Source organism: Theropithecus gelada, chromosome 8, assembly GCF_003255815.1.
Source record: "Theropithecus gelada isolate Dixy chromosome 8, Tgel_1.0, whole genome shotgun sequence".
Lineage (NCBI taxonomy): Eukaryota > Metazoa > Chordata > Mammalia > Primates > Cercopithecidae > Theropithecus > Theropithecus gelada.
The window spans coordinates 62726188-62744398 of record NC_037676.1 but is presented as its reverse complement, the minus strand read 5'-3'; the positions used below and the strand labels follow the sequence as shown (position 1 = coordinate 62744398).

At 42.3% G+C, this 18211-nt stretch overlaps 1 protein-coding gene and 1 pseudogene across 4 annotated transcripts in view; both read right to left on the bottom strand.

Moving 5' to 3' along the window:
* The window catches only part of RAB2A (RAB2A, member RAS oncogene family), a 104067-nt gene extending 86180 nt beyond the window's left edge, over positions 1-17887 (bottom strand). For 2 of the 3 annotated variants that reach the window (XM_025393149.1, XM_025393152.1), the window contains exon 1: positions 17491-17887. In XM_025393149.1, coding sequence (XP_025248934.1) covers positions 17491-17536 — 46 coding nt within the window. In that variant the 5' untranslated portion in view covers positions 17537-17887. The remainder of the gene's footprint in view (positions 1-17490) is intronic. The other variant, XM_025393150.1, reaches the window with a different exon arrangement.
* LOC112629688 lies at positions 497-957 on the bottom strand (annotated as a pseudogene). Its single transcript, XR_003120741.1, has one exon. The product of XR_003120741.1 is annotated as a ubiquinol-cytochrome-c reductase complex assembly factor 2 pseudogene (transcript).
* Positions 17888-18211: the final 324 nt, after the last annotated feature.

Here is an 18211-nt window from a genome sequence, read left to right as displayed (position 1 = left end):
AAGAGACAGAATTTTACTACACTGCCCAGGCTGGAGGGCAGTGGCTACTCATAGGCATGATCATGGTACACTGCAGCCCTGAACTCCTAGCCTCAAGCAATCCTCCTATCTCAGTCTTCCAAGTAGCTAGGACTACAGGCACATTCCACCACGTCTGGTTATTGATTTTTCATTTGGAAAATGGGATTAATAGTTACCTACTAAGATTACTGTGAGAACACATATGAATGTCACAACATAGTACCAGCAGCATACAGTAAGCGGGTGCTCAATAAAGGTTTACTGACAATCTGAAATCTGTTATAAGCCATTCACTCCACGGTTAGAAAGTACCCTGTCCACATACCTTTAGTACTTTGTACATATTTTTATTACATTTTCTTGTAGTTATTGTGGCAAATTGGTCTTCCCTGTAGGGTAGGACAGTCTTCATTTTTTGAACTCCAGCACAGGGACTGCCCACAATAGTATCTTTTTTTTTTTTTTTTTTCCCTGTGGGAAACTGGGGCAGTTTTATTGACAATGGCAAGGTACAAGACTCCACACCTAGGTATGTGGGCGAGGTAAGGCCTGAGCTCAGGCCTTATGATCCTCCTCCGGACCCTTGGAGGAAAACTTCTCCTGCAGTTTCTTCCACATGCTTTTATCCATTTCCTTAAGCTCTTCCAAGGTGTCTGTGGACAGGATCACCTTGTACTCTTCCAACGACAGGCCACTGAAGCTGGTGTCTCTGGGGCGAGGGTACTTGTGTTTGTAGTAGTTTGTATGGAGTCGCGCTAAGCTCTGGTACATCTGATCACAGGCCTCAGGCTCTGCAACCTGGGTATTCTCTCCCTCCCGAAAGGCCTGTGCTACCCGCTGTCACAGGTAAGCGCCCAAGTCCCGGCCCCGTTTGGTCTCGTCCACTGGCCATTCCTCACAGAGCTTAAGAAAAGGCCGGTACCAGCTAGCCACCATTTTGGGCCCCCAATAGTATATTTTTGTTGTTGTTGTTGTTGTTTTGTTTTGTTTTTGAGACAGAAGTCTTGCTCTGTCGCCCAGGCTGGAGTGTAGTGGTGCGATCCAAGTTCACTGCAACCTCCGCCTTCAAGTGATTCTCCTGCCTCAGTCTCCCGAGTAGCTGGGATTAGGCACCCATCACCACGCCCAGCTAATTTTTATATTTTAGTAGAGACGGGGTTTTGCCATGTTGGTCAGGCTGGTCTTGAACTCCTGATCTCAAGCAATCCACCCGCCTTGGCCACCCAAAATGCTAGGATTACAGATGAGAGCCACCACGCCTTGCCCACAATAGTATGTTAAATTTCTTTAAGAAGAAGAAGAAAAATAATCAACTGTGAATCTCTATTCTTTGCATAAACTCCATCTTCCAAGCCTTCATATGTGTCAATCAAACTCCTACTCCAGCACAAATTAACTTACCAGTGAACAACCTCTTTCCATTTTATGAAGAGTCCAACTGTATGTCTTCTACTCATGGTCCTGATATGAGTCCCTCTTTTATATGTCAGTCACCTAAATATCTGAAAGTCATTATTATATTCTCCTTTAAGTCTTCTTTTTCAGGTTAAAATGATTCAGATACTCAACAATTCCTAAAATGTCATGAATGTTATAGCCTTCATACCAGTGTTACTGGTCTCCTGAGCACGGACTCCTGTTTGCAGATATTCCTTTAAAACAAGATTTTCAGAACTGAATTGCAGTTGAGGTCTGACAGGGTAGAACCTGCCTTATCCGTACACTATACTTTTACTAATCTAGCATCACATTTATTCTTTGGTTCACTTTATTACTTATCTGACTCATATGAATCAAGTAATGTAAAACTAAGTTTTTAGACATGTGTGGATATCGAACCAGCTGACCTCCATTTTGTATTTGTATGATTATTTCACAAGCAAATACTGGGTTTTAACTTCATTTTTATTTAATTCAATTTTGCTACAATTTGGACAATCATTCTGCCTACCAAGGTCACTTTGGATTCTGTCAGTTAAAATCCAAATTATATATTAGCTCTTTCAACCAAACTGAACTGCGTCCAAGCTGTTACTAATATCAGAAGTAAAAAATTCAGGACTGCATGTAGCAGCATGCTCCTTCCAGCTTGCCTACATGGCAGTCTTTTATGGATAGTTCTTAAACCAGATGAAAATCCATGTAGCAGGCTGGGTGTGGTGGCTCATGTATGCAATCCCAGCACTTGCAGAGGCCAAGGCGGACAGACTGCTTGAGCTCGGGAATTTGAGACCAGCCTAGGCAACATAGTGAGACCTTGTCTCTACAAAAAATACAAAAATAGCCGGCTGTGCTGGCATGCACTTGTAGTCCCAGCTACTCAGGAGGCCGAGGTGGGAGGATCGCTCGAGCCCAGGAGTCGGAGGTTGCAGTGAGCTGAGATTGTGTCACTGCACTCCAGCCTGGGCAACAGAGCAAGACTCTGTCTCGGAAAAAAAAAAAAATTCCACATAGCTATGAAACCAGTAGAATTTCTTCACCTCACACCCAAGTTTATCCTGAGCAAGTATAACAAATACCTTTACATAGAGGACTGGTGACTCAATTCATCAGGCATACATTATTATTGCTTTAATTTATAACTTTTTAGCTATTTATTAGTTTTTGTGTCAAGTAAGGCCTTGAGCATAAGTAATCTGGGACACATATACTTTTACTTTGCCCTCTGACATAGTTAAAACTGAACTAATAATACTTTATCCAAAGAAAGAAGATAACCACTGACAAACAGATTTATTTATATCAAAGACTTCTATAGAGCTACAAAACTACTTCTTTCCAAAGGGGTTCAAAACTGACTGAAATCATTCAAGTGGTACCACAACTACCAAGAGTGAGTGTAGAAGAAATCAACGTAGGCCGGGCACGGTGGCTCATGCCTGTAATTACAGTACTTTAGGAGGCCAAGGCGGGTGGATCACCTCAGGTCAGGAGTTCAAGGCCAGCTTGACCAACATGGTGAAACCCTGTCTCGACTAAAAATACAAAAAAATTAGTTGGGCATGGCAGCCAGCACCTGTAACCCCAGCTACTCGGGAGGGTGTGGCAGGAGAATCGCTTGAATCCAGGAGGCGGAGGTTGCAGTGAACCAAGATCGCACCATTGTACTACAGCCTGGGCAACGAGAGCGAAAATCTGTCTAAAAAATAAAAAAAAAATCAAGGTAGAAAACAACTACTGGCTTTCCCATCTCTTCCTTGAAGACTAGTGAAAAATAGTACCTCCTTGATATTCTTCTCAATCTCAAGTGGATCGTGAGGACACCTGAGATAGAAAAGAACTTTTTCTTTTATTGAGTCAAGGAGGACAACAGAATCAAGGAGAGCCATTCTGTGGTTAACACATGATCAGCAGAGTGAACAGCTTTTTTTCTATAGGCAAGACCAACTCCACTAAATTTTAGAATGCTCAACAGGTAGGAAACATTATCTCTAAGGTATTACTATTAACAAAGCACTTTGTAGCTTACAAGGCACCTTCACATATTATTTACTATAAGCTCACAAAAATCCTGTGAGGTAGCTAATCCAGGCATTGCTATTGGTTTTTCCAGATGAGAAAACTAAAACTGAAGGGGTATGAACTTTACTGAGGTCACAAGTAAACAGTACAGACACCACATTGATCGAGATATGCTAATTACAAATACCAGGCTCTTGGAAAACTTTCAAGAGTGGTGTCTAAGCTAAAATAACTGGAAAGGACTGCATAGTAGTTATTTCTAAAGAAAGACAAACGCAAACGGGTCATCCATCAATTTTAATAATGCAGGGGCAGCAGAGCAAGCATGAATACACTACTGACACTGATATATCAACTGTAAATAAATTAAGGAAACAAATGACTAACACTTAAATTTTAAAAACAGCTGTAAAGCTAGGGGTAAAAAACAAAACCAAACCCTGAGCCTTGGTGAATAACTCTACAGGGTGCACTAGGCAGATACTATACCTGTTTTAGAAACAGAAAATTTCAGAATTTAAATTAATTGTTCACGCGCACTAGTAAGTTAGTGGCAGGTATCTTCTCTTCAGTAACCTCTTTACTGGCCTACAAGGAATAGGTGACCTATCCATGCTTGGAAAAATCTACCATATTATTTCCTGTGCAGGACATGTGCCCGTCTAAACTCAAAAGCCCATCGCAAGTGGGCATGCCTGTGATCTACACCTTGATCTTTGTCTACATGACTGAACCAGGGTGGTACTTGATAGTAGAAATAAACCCAAATCCATCAGTGATTTCAATACATATGAAAACATTAAATTATCCTGTTAAAATACAGCCTCTCAGATTGACATTTTTAAAATATAGAAATGGGCTACAATAAACAGGCTTTTTTTTTTTAAAAAAAAGGTGATAAAGGACTAGGCATGGTGGTTCATACTGTAATTCCAACACTTTGGAAGGCTGAGGTAGGAGGATCACTTGAGCCCAGGAGTTGGAGACCAGCCTGGGAAACATGGCAAGACCCATTTCTGCAGAAAATTTAAAAATCAGCCAGGTGCAGCCAGGCACAGTGGCTCACATTAGTAATCCCAGCACTTTGGGAGGTTGAGGCAGGCAGATCACGTGAGGTCAGGAGTTTGAGACCAGCCTGGCCAACATGGTGAAACCCTGTCTCTACTAAAAATACAAAAAGTAGCCAGGTGTGTTGGTGTGTGCCTGTAATCTCAGCTACTCAAGAGGCTAAGGCAGAATGGCTTGAACCCAGGAGGCAGAGGTTGCAGTGAGCCAAGACTGTGCTACTGCATTCCAGCCTGGGTGACAGAGCGAGACTCTCTCAAAAAAAAAAAAAAAAAAAAAAAATAACCAGGTATGGTGGCATGTGCCTGTGATCTCAGCTACTTGGGAGGCTAAGATGGGAGGATCCCTTGAGCCCAGGAGGCAGAAGCTGCAGTGAGTCATGATAGTGCTATTGCACTCCAGCCTGGGTGACAGAGCAAGACCCTATCTCAAAAAAAAGGTGACACAGAACCAGAATGAGTCAACTGATTACTTTGGAGAGAGATTTACATATGCTGGTAAAGCCAAAGATGTATATACCTTCCACCCACAAATCCGCTGCAAGATATATTTCTAAAACTCTTAGCATCCAGCTCAAGGAGGCAGGCACAAGAATAATGTATGCAGTATCGTTTTTACAACAAAATAAACAACTTTAAAATGTCCGTAAGAATGGAGAAAACTGCAGTACAAACAACAGAACATAATCAAGCAATTAATATCAATAAAATACAATGAAATGTATTAATATAGACAAACCCCCAAAGTAATGAGCAAAAAGGTTTCAGAGTCAAGTGTAATGTTTACTTCCTAAACAAAGCACATATGAACTAAATATGCAAAATTAATATCAAATACCTGAATTCAAAAAAATCATACTAAGAAATAAGTGAAGGGAAACCTAATGACAAAGGAATAACTTCTCAGTAAGATGTATGGGTCATAAATACCTTACAAATTAGCCCCCAAATTCATGTGGGGAGGGGAGAAATAATCTGACAGAAGAACAAGAAAAATCCATTGTCATGACATGAGATTTTAACATCTCTCTCCAAAGGTCAAAAAGAAGTAGACAAAAAACTATATAGAAGATACGATCCACGCTAATATCAAGTCTGATCTAACAGACATGAAAACCTGAACTCACTACATACACAAGAATATACTTTTCAAGCACATATGAAACATGTACAAAAACCAATCAAGTACTCGGCTACAAAATTAGTCTCACACACTGAAGAATCAGCACATATAGTCTACAGTCTCTCAGTTTAATAAAGTTAGAAATCAATAATGAAAAGATTCTTTAAAGAAAAGAAGAAAAAGACAGAAGAAAAAAAAAAAAAAGAAAGATGCTTACTGGGTCAAGAGAGAAGCCATGAGAAGAAAACAAAAACTTCGGAGTAGCCAACTGCTCAAGATCTGTTACACAGTTTTACTTGGATTCCTGTAAGTCCTCTTTAAATTCTTATCATAAACCTCTTTTCTTGAGCTATTTGGAGTGTGTTTCTGTTCCTTCACAGAACAAAATCCTACCCAGTCTTTTAAATCATTACCAGGAGCCAGGCACAGTAACTCACACCTGTAATTCCAGCACTTTGCAGGGCTGAGGCAGGAGGATCACTTGAGGCCAGGAGTTTGACAGACCAGCCTAGGCAACATAGTGAAACCTCATCTCTTAAACAAGATAAATCATAAAGTGGACTTGGATGGCCATTCACTCTAAATTAAGCAAAACTGCCAAAAATATAGACATCCGAAATAAAAGGAATCTTCATAAACAGTCTTGATAACGTAAAAAACTTGCCATAAAACAACTTGATGCAAACAAATAAAAACACCAACACAGGCTAGGAAAAAAAACAATTAGAGACAAGGATAACATGCTCCTTCAAGTATCAGCTGGCCAAAAACAAGCAAGCTAAATGGGGGGCAGTGGGAGGATCAACATATTAGAACACAGAGGGCAAAAAAAATTGTTTTTCCTATTATTAGCATTACTTAGACACTATACAGCACTGGTCAGATTTGGATGAATTTTTCAAATACATATGGGGAAATTATAGAAACATTCAAAGCAGCAGGATAAAAAATAAAGATATAACCATTTTTTATTCTAGTTGTTGTTACATGTATGATATCATTTATTCATTCCCATTTTATAGATAAGGACACCAAGACTCAGAAAGATCAAATGGGTTGCCCACAGTCACATGGCTGGTAAATAGCAGAGAAAGTACTTTATCCTACTTTTATATAGGATAGTTCTGCATTATTATGCATGAACGGAGGTCCTACCTATTTAAGGGAATTGAAGGCTACGTACTCTCACAGCAACTCAACCGATCAAACAGTAAGCCAACAGAAGAGGTATGATGTGAAATTTATGGGAATCAGGAACTGTAATATGGGGAAGAGAGCATGAACTTTGGAGTCAGAAAAACCTGGGTTCAAGTTCCAGATTGGTCAGTTACTAGCTGTATACAAGAAGACTGTATGTGGTAACAAGTGTCCCTTTCCTCACCTATAAAATGGTGTCTTCCTCAGAGATTCAATGAGTTATGCCTCTAGAGAAAATGCCCTATAAAACCAGTTGTATATTTATACTCGCGATACTGTATTATTTTTAAAAGGAATCAGAAGCAAAGCTTCTTTCAAGACCCACAATGTCAGTAGTTACTTAAGTATATACATGAACGTACTTCAAAAAAAACAATGAATACTAATATTAGGATAAATTAGCAGGATTGTCTCTTTGCACTGGTTAGTGCTAAATTCAGTGTCCACTTCAAAGAAGTCTACACAACCTCGTATCATAGATTTTTAGTATAAATGTCCTGATATGGTTTGGCTTCGTGTCCCCATGAAAATTTCATCTGGAATTATTACCTCCACGTGCTGGGGGAGTGGCCAATCTGGTTGTTTGATAAGGCATGGCCCTTCCTCCATTGTTCTCTCTCCTGCAGTCTTGCGAAGAAGGTACCTGCTTCCCCTTTGCCTTCTGCCATGATTGCAATTTTTCTGAGGCCTTTCCAGCTATCCAAACTGTGAGCCAATTAAACCTCTTTTGTTTATAAATTATCTAGTCTCGTGCCATATCTTTATAGCAGCATGAAAATGGACTAATACACGTCCTTTCTGATATTACTTTACTGTTTCTACCATTTGTTCCTTAGCCCTTGAAATTGTCTGGCTCTGTGTCCCTACCCAAATCTCACATCAAATTGTAATTTCCAATGTTGGTGGAGGGGCCTGGTGGGAGCTGATTGGGTCACAGAGGTGGATTTCCCCCCCCTGCTGTTCTCAGTGACAGTGAGTTCTCACGAGAGCTGGTTGCTTAAAAGTGGGTAGCACTTCCCCCTTCACTCTCTCTTTCCTGGTCTGACATGGCAAGATGTGCTTGCTTGCCCTTCACCTTCTCCCATGATTGTAAGTTTCCTGAGGCCTCCCAGCCACGCTTCCTGTACAACCTATGGAACTGTGTGTTAATTAAACCTCTTTTTCTTCATAAATTCCCCAGTCTCACGTAGTTGTTTTTTTTTTTTTTTTTTTTTTTTTAGACGGAGTCTCGCACTGTTGCCCAGGCTGGAGTGCAATGGTGCCATCTCAGCTCATTGCAACCTCTGCCACCCGGGTTCAAGCAATGCTCTTGTCTCAGCCTCCTGAGTAGCTGGGATTACAGGTGCATGTCATCACGCCCGGCTAATTTTTTGTATCTTAGTAGAGACGGGGTTTCACCATGTTGCCCAGGCTGGTCTCGAACTCCTGAGCACAGGCAATCCACCTGCCTTGGCCTCCAAAGTGCTAGGATTACAGGCATGAACCATCATGCCCAGCCTCAGATAGTTCTTTATAGCAGTGTGAGAATGGATTAATGCAGCCCTTTATGGTAGGCAGAATAATGCCCTCCAAAAGATATTAACATCCTAATCCCCAGAACCTGTGAATATTTTACCCTACACAGCAAGGGAACTTTGCAGATTTGATTAAGATTAGACCTTGAGATGGGGAGATTAGCATGGATTATCCAGGTAAGCCCAATCTAATCACACGCATCCTTAGAAGTGAAGAACCTTTCCTACAACAGAGAGACATGGGATGGCCCAACAAGAATAAGAAAGATGAGACACAAGAAGGACGTGACCCACTGTTGTTGGTTGTGAAGATGGAGGAAGGGGACCATGGGCCAAGGGATGTGGGTAGGTGGGTGGACTCTAGAAGCTAGGAAAAGCTCTCAGATGATAGCCAGGAAGGAAATGGGGTCTCAGCCCTACAGTTTCATGGAAGTGTATTCTGCCAACAACCTAAATGAGCCAAGACTCTCTAGAAGGGAACCCAGTCCTATTGAAACCTGGATTTCAGCCCAGTGAGACATCTTAGACTTCTGAACTATGTAAGATAAATTCATGTTGTTTCAGTTGCTAAGTTTCTGGTAGCTTGTTATGATAGCAATAGAAAACTAATATATATATACACACACACACACACACACACACATATATACACGTATATATCCTTACTCTCTCATTTACATTAAAAAACTAAAAAAATTATATAAGTGCCCTTAAATCCTGTTTTGAAACAAGGAGGAATAAATTGGTCAATGCATGCAGTCTACCCAGCAGAACCTACCTGGCACACATTCATCATTTACTGAAGCACTAACTCTAACTCTGTATCAGGCACCATCCTTCCTTTAAGGAGTTGGCTACAGCATGCAGCTATCAATATTCATTTTCTCCCTTAGATTTGGCTAAAAACACGGTGACTCTCAGCTATACCTGAAAATAAGAATACTTTAAAGTGAGAACTGGGAGAAACCTAAAGCTACATTGTGACTATGAAAAGTAAAAATTCAGAAGATATGGGGAAGGAAAGAGCAAACAAAGGGGAATGGAGCCAGACCACCCTGTAATCAAGAGAATGGCCCGTGGAGTCAGACACCCCTCGATCTTTGTTCTACCACTGTATTTGTTCGTTTTCACACTGCTATAAAGACACTACCTGAGACTGGTAATTTATAAAGGAAAGAGGCTTAATTGACTCACAGTTCTGCATGGCTGGGGAGGCCTCAGAAACCTTATAATCATGGCAGAAGGGGAAGCAGGCACATACTACATGGTAGCAGGAGAAAAACAGAGTATGAATGAGGAACTGCCTTATAAAACAACCAGCTCTCAAAAGCACTCACTACCACCAGATCAGCATGGGGGAATCGCCCCTATGATCCAGTCCTCCCACTGGATCCCTCCCTCGACACGTGGGGACTACAGAAATTAAAACTTGCGATGAGATTTGAGTGGGACACAGAGCCAAACCATATCAACCATCTACTAAGATAACTTGCCCCAAATGGCACAACTCAGTTTCTTCATCTGTAACACAGTAATCTCATATATCTGTTGAATAATTAACAGATAATAAGTTTTTGATATGGTGTAGGAACTATAAAAAGTGTGGAGGATTACTCATGAGAATCTGCTATACAGACCACAGTGCCAAAAGCTAATGTGATGGAGAATTCCATGCAAATTCAGTCTGGCTACACCTTAGGGATTAAATAAAATCCCCCAAAGCAGAAAATTTGACAGCAGAAAAAGAAGAATCAATTTTAGAAAAATAAGCAAAAAAGGCCCATGGCTAAACCAGCAGTGGAATTTTACAGTACTACCATCACTACAAACAATATTTTTTAAAAATACTGATGACTAGGACTCCCCGGAGAGTGACTAAAACAGCATTTCCATGGATGAGAACCAAATATTAATAGTCTGAGTTGAGAAACACCGCAGAAATTAAAAGGGGGCTTCTATCTGTGCATGACAGGAAAAGAATCTAGAACCTTTTTGCCAGGCATCTCTTACTTACAAGTAACAGCTAAAACTAGAGTACTTTAAAACTTGCAAATAATCAAGGCTAACGAAATCAAATGGGACAGTTTCTTGGAGAAAATGTAAAGTTAGAAGGGAGACAAGAGAGGTCTGCATATAGCTGCATCTTTTGTACCAAAGGACACAGTCTCACAGACTGAGGACGAGCAGAGAATAACAAATAAAGTAAGCACAGCTGGGCCAGAAGGAAAGGGAAAAACAGCCGAGATGGCAAAATTAGGGCTTGCTCAAATAAAACATCAAACTGGCTGGCTACTGCAAGAGGAGGAGAGCTGAAGAGTTAAAACGAAGGAGGGGAGCAGTTGGGGTGATAAAAGACAAAATTTCATGCTGGACAGGAATGGCATAGGACAGAAAGGATAGAATACCAATTGAGAAGATAAGGAGGGAGAGTCACCAGAGGAGTTTAAGAAAGGTAAATAGGAATGAGAACAACAGGGACAATGGCCTCTATGATTCACTATAAAGTCTCAGGCACAGTATAAATATTAGGTGGAGGAAGTAGTAAATAAACTGGGTTAGAAAACAGACAGCAAAGAGCTAGTTAAAAATCCTGAAGGACCACCAATAACATACAAAAATTTAAGGATAACAAAAGTATATCATCTAAATTGCAAATGATGTTAAAAGATGTTTCAGCTCTCATTTGATAAATGAAACAGCTAAGCACATCTAAAAACGGGCAAAACTAAATAATATAGTTTAGGAATCTGTAAGTGACACAACTACGAAGAAAAGCAGGGGAGGATTAATACAAAATTCAGGCTAGTGGAAAACTGGTTGAGAAAGAGATGTATGTAAGAATGTGGAGTCCTTGGCTGGGCATGGTGGCTCACACCTGTAATCCCAGCACTTTGGGAGGCAGAGGCGGGCAGATCACAAGGTCGGGAGATTAAGACCATCCTGGCTAAAATGGTGAAAGCCCGTCTTTACTAAAAATACAAAAAATTAGCCGGGTGTGGCGGCATGCGCCTGTAGTCCCAGCTACTTGGGAGGCAGAGGCAGGAGAATGGCGTGAACTCGGGAGGCGGAGGTTGCAGGGAGCTGAGACTGCGCCACTGCACTCCAGCCCGGGCGACAGAGAGAGACTCGATCTCAAGGGAAAAAAAAAGCAAGAATGTGGAGTCCTTTTGCATGTGTGTTTATCATTATTCTTTAAAACTATTAAACTGCATATATATTACATATATTCATTTATATGCATGCTATATCTCATAATAAAAAAGCTTTCATAGAATTTTTCTACCTCTGAACTTCCCAGTTTGTTTTTTGAAGATAACTCTAACAAATCTGCTTATATAATAAAATAAAATGACTAGTATTTCTGGCCACAGGTTTTGCAACATTCAGCTCCACCTCAAATTTAGTCAATCAAAATCCCTAGGGGTTGGGTTGCTGAATTTTTTTTTTTTTAAACAAACACCTCAGTGATTCACAAGAATCTAAAGAATCTCAAATTTGAGTCTCCCGCAGAAAGGTCTTCCTTCTGTTTTTCTCTAGAGCTCCTGAGAATCTAATCCCATTCCTTCCCCAAATCCTCTAGAACTTTGCTCCTTCCCTCCCCTTCTCTTGTATTTAACCTTTCAACCTCAAGTCTCTCCTATCTTAAAATACAAACACGCACTCACATCTACTCTTCAATAAAATAACCCATGCATGGTTCTACTTGTAACTTTCCAATAACTCTTCTGGTAAAAGCACCAATACTACGTGTGATATTGTTTAAATTTTTTTTAAAAAAACAAAGTAGGAGGACCCTACAATATAAAAAGCCCCATTTCACCAACACCAACTCTTCCAGTGTAATCAATATAAGCATATAATTCTACTCTCCTCCCCAGAAGTAACAGTTAAGTGTGTAGTCTTGGGACTTTTTCTATTTACACATATAAAAATCCACAGTTTTTTTAAACAATATAAATGAAAATACACCTTAGTTCTCCCCCTCATTGATGTCTGAATCAAACACTGTGGCAAAGCACTAATGTCTTCCTACCATTTCAACCAAAAGTCCCTAACCTCTACTGCACATGACACTAGTAACCACTCCCTCTCTATTCCATGACACTGTACTGCCCAGGTCTCTCTTGCTTTTTTGATTATTCCTTGTTAGTCTACTATGCTGATAACTTTCCCCATGTGCCCCATGAACACTAGTATTTCCCACCATTACATCCACGCTTTCATCTGTCAATGCATTCAATGAACAATCACACCTACTTCATTCCAGGAAGACAACTTTGTCAGATCCCCATTTGTCAATAGTTTTGCATGTGAACCAATGCTCCAAATCACTTGCATCAAAGAAACAAACGCTGCCTTGCCAGGGTGGCTCACACCTGTAATCCCAGCACTTAAGGAGGCTGAGGTGAGTGGATCACTTGAGGTAAGGAGTTCGAGACCAGTCAGACCAACATGGCGAAATCCCATCTCTACTAAAAATACAAAAATTAGCTGAGAGTGGGGGCGGATGCCTGTAATCCCAGCTACTGGGTAGGAGAATCACTTGAACTTAGGAGGTGGACATTGCAGTGAACTAAGATCACATCACTGCACTCCAGCCTGTGTGACAAGAGCAAAACTCTGTCTCAAAAAAAAAAAAAAAAAGATAAAAGAAAGAAACAAATACTTGCAATTTTGGCATGATACATAATTTCACTTTGCAACTAATTCAAACGACATTATGATCAGCAAGCCCCTAAGCCAATCAGGAGGATGCGAATCAGAAGTAAGCTTGAGAAATTAATTTTTTAAAGTGATAACTTATTAATAATTATTTTCATGTCATGATAATTTTTCTTCCCTACATAACCCTGTAATTTCAAAAGCTCAGAAAATGAACTCTCAGGTAATAGGGACTCCATTTTATGTTATTAGCTCCCAAATCTCTATCCCAGATTACTCTCTCCTGAGCCAGAAATAAACTTTCAACTACATACCAGACATTCCCCCATGCCCACTCTGGCAGTGCCTACTCATCATTCCAATTTCAGCTCAAACATCACCTAGCGCCTCCCCTCAAGGATCCATCCACTTATCTATTAAATGAATCTGACACTCAGTGGTGTACCCTTGCATCTAAGACAAAGCCAAAGAGCTTCCTAACTAAAAAGATTATTTAAAATGCAAGTGGGGCTGACAACAGTGGCTCGTGCTTGTAATCTGCCACTTTGGGAGGCTGAAGTGGGAGGATGGCTTGAGCCCAGGAGTTTGAGACCAGTCTGAGCAACACAGTGAGAGCCCATCTCTACAAGAATTTAAAAATTAGCCAGGCGTGGTGGCATGTTCCTGTGTTCCCAGCTACTTGGAAGACTTAGGGTGGGAGGATTGCTTGGGCCCAGGAGACTGAAGCTGTAGTGAGTGAGCCGTAATAGTGCCACTGCACTCCTGTCTGGGTGACAGAGATCATGTCTCAATAGATAAATAAATAATATAAAGTAAAATAAAATAAAATGTAAGCGGTGGGTATATACATAAGACAGAAAAATAAATAAAAAATAAAATGTAAGTGGGACTGGGACTGAAGAGAGGCGAAACAGAATGAGGGAACAGAGGAGGGGACCAGCATAAAATGCAACAGGGAGTGGTAGGATTTGTTAAAATCTCAAAAGAATGCATAAAAAGGAGTTGGCCAGGTGACAAAAATCTTTGACATAACTTTTTTTGATAGGGAAAAACAAGAAAGGGTGCTTCAGATATTAACAGAAATAAGAACGCAACCAAATTTGTGCCTTTGTTTACCTTGCTGAGCATTGAGCGGCAGGGAGGGTTATTGATAAGGTTAAAATGCTAGGCAGATGCTAGAGTTTCAGGAGCAAAAATTACTATAGGTTTGTATTTTTTCTCTCCTTCTATGCTTGAAAATTAACTGCTTATTAAATAAATAACGGCTTATTAAAAACCACTTTCCACTTTACATCTAGATTTAAATGACACATTTTACTAAATGACTCAGAAACAAGACGGGAACAAGGAAACAATTTAAAGCTACATTTTAACTGCATTTAGTCTTACAGTAAGAAAACAACTCAATAGTATCATCATGATCATGTAAAAGTTTTTGAAACCTCTTCTACTAAGGAGGGAACTCTGTAAAGGAAAAATGTGCATTGTTCCTTTCCCTTGAGAAATCAAAGTACTTTCACATTTATCCTCATTTTATCTCACATACTGAGAGAAGGTTATAGGTTAGGGAAACAGGGAAACGAAAAATTAAGTGATTTCCTTCATTCTAAGATGCATGTTTTTGACCTTGACTTTTTAAAAAATCAAGGTGGATCCCACATTACTGATTTTAAAGCCACCTTTTCTAGGGGAGGGCCACACTGAGTGTATCTTACAACTATGGGTATCCTCTGAATTCAAAAAATATGGTAAAGGATTTTGCCCAAATTAATAAGCAAGAAAGTGGCAGAACTGGGTAAAAACAACAACAACAACAAGAAATCTCTGTTAAGCTATTAATATATACAAACAGGAATATAGCAGCCTGTTTGGCTCCTCTCTTATTAATTAAATATACAGGGCCTACCTTTTACTAGGCTCTTCCTGAAAGAAACACAGAGCCATACATAACATCTTTTCTGCCTTCAAGAAGTATATAATGGTGCCTACATAATAGAGATGCCTATACAAATATCTATAAAACAAAAAAGTCTGGGATCAATATCAGAAGAATGACACAGAGTGAGAAACATAAATTCAAAAAAGGAGTAGTCACTTTCAGCCAGGATACTGTGAAAATCTTCACACAATAAGAGCTTAATATATGTTGACTGTGAAGACATTATGGAAAACTCAGATAAGACTTTGAAGGACTGATGGATTTTCCACAGGGAGAGATGGTGCCAGAAAGCACTCTAAGAATAGAGAGTAGCAGGGCCCAGGAAAAAAAACACCGAAATCAGCCACGGGGTCTCAAATGGCAGAAGCAAGGTGGGGAATAGTGGGAAAGAAGGCTAGAAATGTAGATAGGGGCTAAAATACAGAGTTCACTGAAGGTCAAACAAAAAATTGTGAGCAAACAGGAGTAGCCTTTTGACATTCATGCTTCAGGAAGACTACACTGACAGTAAACTACACTGGCTGAACTGGAGTGGGGAGAAGTACTGCTGCAGACAACACAGTGTCAAGAATTCCATTCCTGAACTAGGTCGTATCAGCAGCAATGACAAGAAAGAAGTGTCTTCCCTTCGAACTGCGTGGGGACTGCTTTTGGATAAGAGCAAATTCCAAGAGAACAGAGCATTAACTTGTTAGGATTTGTAGCCCCACTACTCCCTGCACAATACTTTATTTACCCACAGTAGAGCCTCAAATAAAAAACTGAAAAATGGCAATCAGCAAAGTCTGATTTGAATCTTCACCACTAATGAGATAGCCAAAAGGCCATAGTCACAAGCTTCTATTGCTCAAACCCAGTCATATTACAGTTAATGTGGCATTCCTCTCCAATCTTGTTTTTACAGACTAAATCAAACTTTGCCAGAAGGCTTTAGAATTCTCCTTCCTTCGTCCAAATACACCACAGCATTTTTCTTTTAAAGTTTATAAATCCAATTTCAACACACACACACACACACACCAGAAAACCTTGCTGAAAACTCATTTATCTAGCAGAAAGTTTTTCTTTCAGGCAGCAATCAACATGCCCTTTTTTTTTTTTTTTTTTTTTTGAGACGGAGTCTCTGTGTCGCCCAGCCTGGAGTGCAGTGGCGCGATCTCGGCTCACTGCAACCTCCACCTCCCGGGCTCAAGTGATCCTCCTGCCTCAGCCTCCCAAGTGGCTGGTATTACAGGGGCCCGCCACCACGCCCGGCTAACTTTTGTACTTTTAGTAGACACGAGGTTTCACCATGTTGGCCAAGCAGGTCTCGAACTCCTGACCTCACCTCAGGTGATCCCCCACCTCGGCCTCCAAAAGTGCTAGGATTACAGGCGTGAACCACCGCGTCCGGCCAACATGCTCATTTAGTTACTTATAGAGCCTGCCACATCATTAGTTCAACTACAAACTGCTGCTTACATTACCAAAGTTGTGCAAAGGCTCCAAAGTTGTGCAAGAGTAACCACTGAAATCAGACTCTGGTATATTAATAGTTGCAACATCTAAACAATCTTTATGTTTATTATTAGATTCAAAGTAATGCCAAATCACAGGTATTAAAAATATCTACGAAGAGTTTGTTTACGTTTCTGTGGAATACACTAGGATGTCATTTTAAGTGAGAATAACTGAATTTCTTTCTGCTTCAAATGGGCATGAGCTCACCTGAAAATTAGCAGTTGACACCGAACTTGACATATCTAAAACATCAGCGTCCCCAACAGACATACGTAAGTACACACCCAGAGCACTGAACGACTTTACATTACTATTAAATAACCCCAGTTCACACGTGGCAAAAGTGCACAGAACTCGTTCATGCTTTCCTAACCCCGAAAGGGATTCTTCAGCCGTCAAGTAATGAGACGTGACTTATTCCGCCTTGAGAGTTAAAGGTGTTAAAAAAGCACATATATGTATATATTATATATATTTTAAAGCTTTCCTTTTCTCCTTCTCAGTTGCCTGTCCCACACCAAAAAGCGCCTTGCCCAGGCCTTGACAGATGCGTGCAGGTGGAGGAAGGTTGTTACTGGTCAGGAACTAAGACCAGGGTCCCAACACCTTCTGCTCGCCTAGGATTCCCTTTTTCTTTCTTCTGGGGCCGCGAAGAGACCTAACGCGAGGGGCCCTGGGGGTGGGGTGCAGTCATGTGAGTCGGGTCCCGGCGGCCCTGCGCTAGGCCTCCCCTCCTGTCACACACTTCCTGAATCGAGTGTCGCAAACGGCTGCCGCGGCCCTCAGCTGCAAGACTGGCCCGGTCGGGGGCCGCAGACCGGGCCTGGCCAGGCCGCGGCCGCTCGCAGTGCCCACGTCACCAGCTCCAGCACTGCGGAAATGGAGCGGCGCGGCCGGGAGGGAGGCGCCGGGTGGAGTCCGCGTCCCCGCCACCGCCAGACGCCGTTTGCCTCTCAGTCCGGGTCCGGAGGCCGCCGACACTCGCCCGACCGCGCCCGGGGCCCTCACCTGTGTCGCCGATTATGATGTACTTGAAGAGATAGGCGTACGCCATGGCCGCGGCCGCTCAGTGCCAGGGCACACGGCTCCTCCTCCCGCTACTGCTCCTCCTCCGCGCCCCTAACCCCGGCGCCGCTCAGCCTCGAAACGCCAGGTCCCGCCCGCCGCCGCCGCCGCTGCTGTCAGCCGCCGGGAGTGAGGGGCTGTGAGGAAGCCGGACGAACTGACACCCGCAGAGCCGAGGAGACAGCGCCCGACCGAGCCCAGCCGAACAATAACAGCCACCGCGGCACCTCCGCCCCGCCTCCGCGTCGACCCGGAAGTGCTGCGGCCGCCGGCGCCGCCGGAGGAAGGGGGAGGAGCCCCGCACGCTGGCCGCGCCCCGGCGGCCGCAGCACCGCCCCGCACGGAGCAGGAGTTCCCCGGTCCGGTCTGTCCCTAGGCAAGGCGAGTCCGGGCTCTGGTCTTTCCGCGACGTTTGAGCGGGCGAGCCCGGCGGCCAGGAGACGCCGGGAACGGGACTGGTGGGGATGCAGAGGCTAGGTTCTGTCGCCTTCCGCCCTGCGGTGGGGGCGCGGGGCACGTGGGGGTACGGCAGAGGCGGTGTTCGGTGCAGGGCCCCGCCCTCGGCTGCTGAAAATGTGTGTGAAAATGTGGGAGGCACACGGCGAGGGGGTGGGGGTGGGGTGTTATTTCTGTGTTTGGCATCGGGGCTTGAAGGTGAAAAATG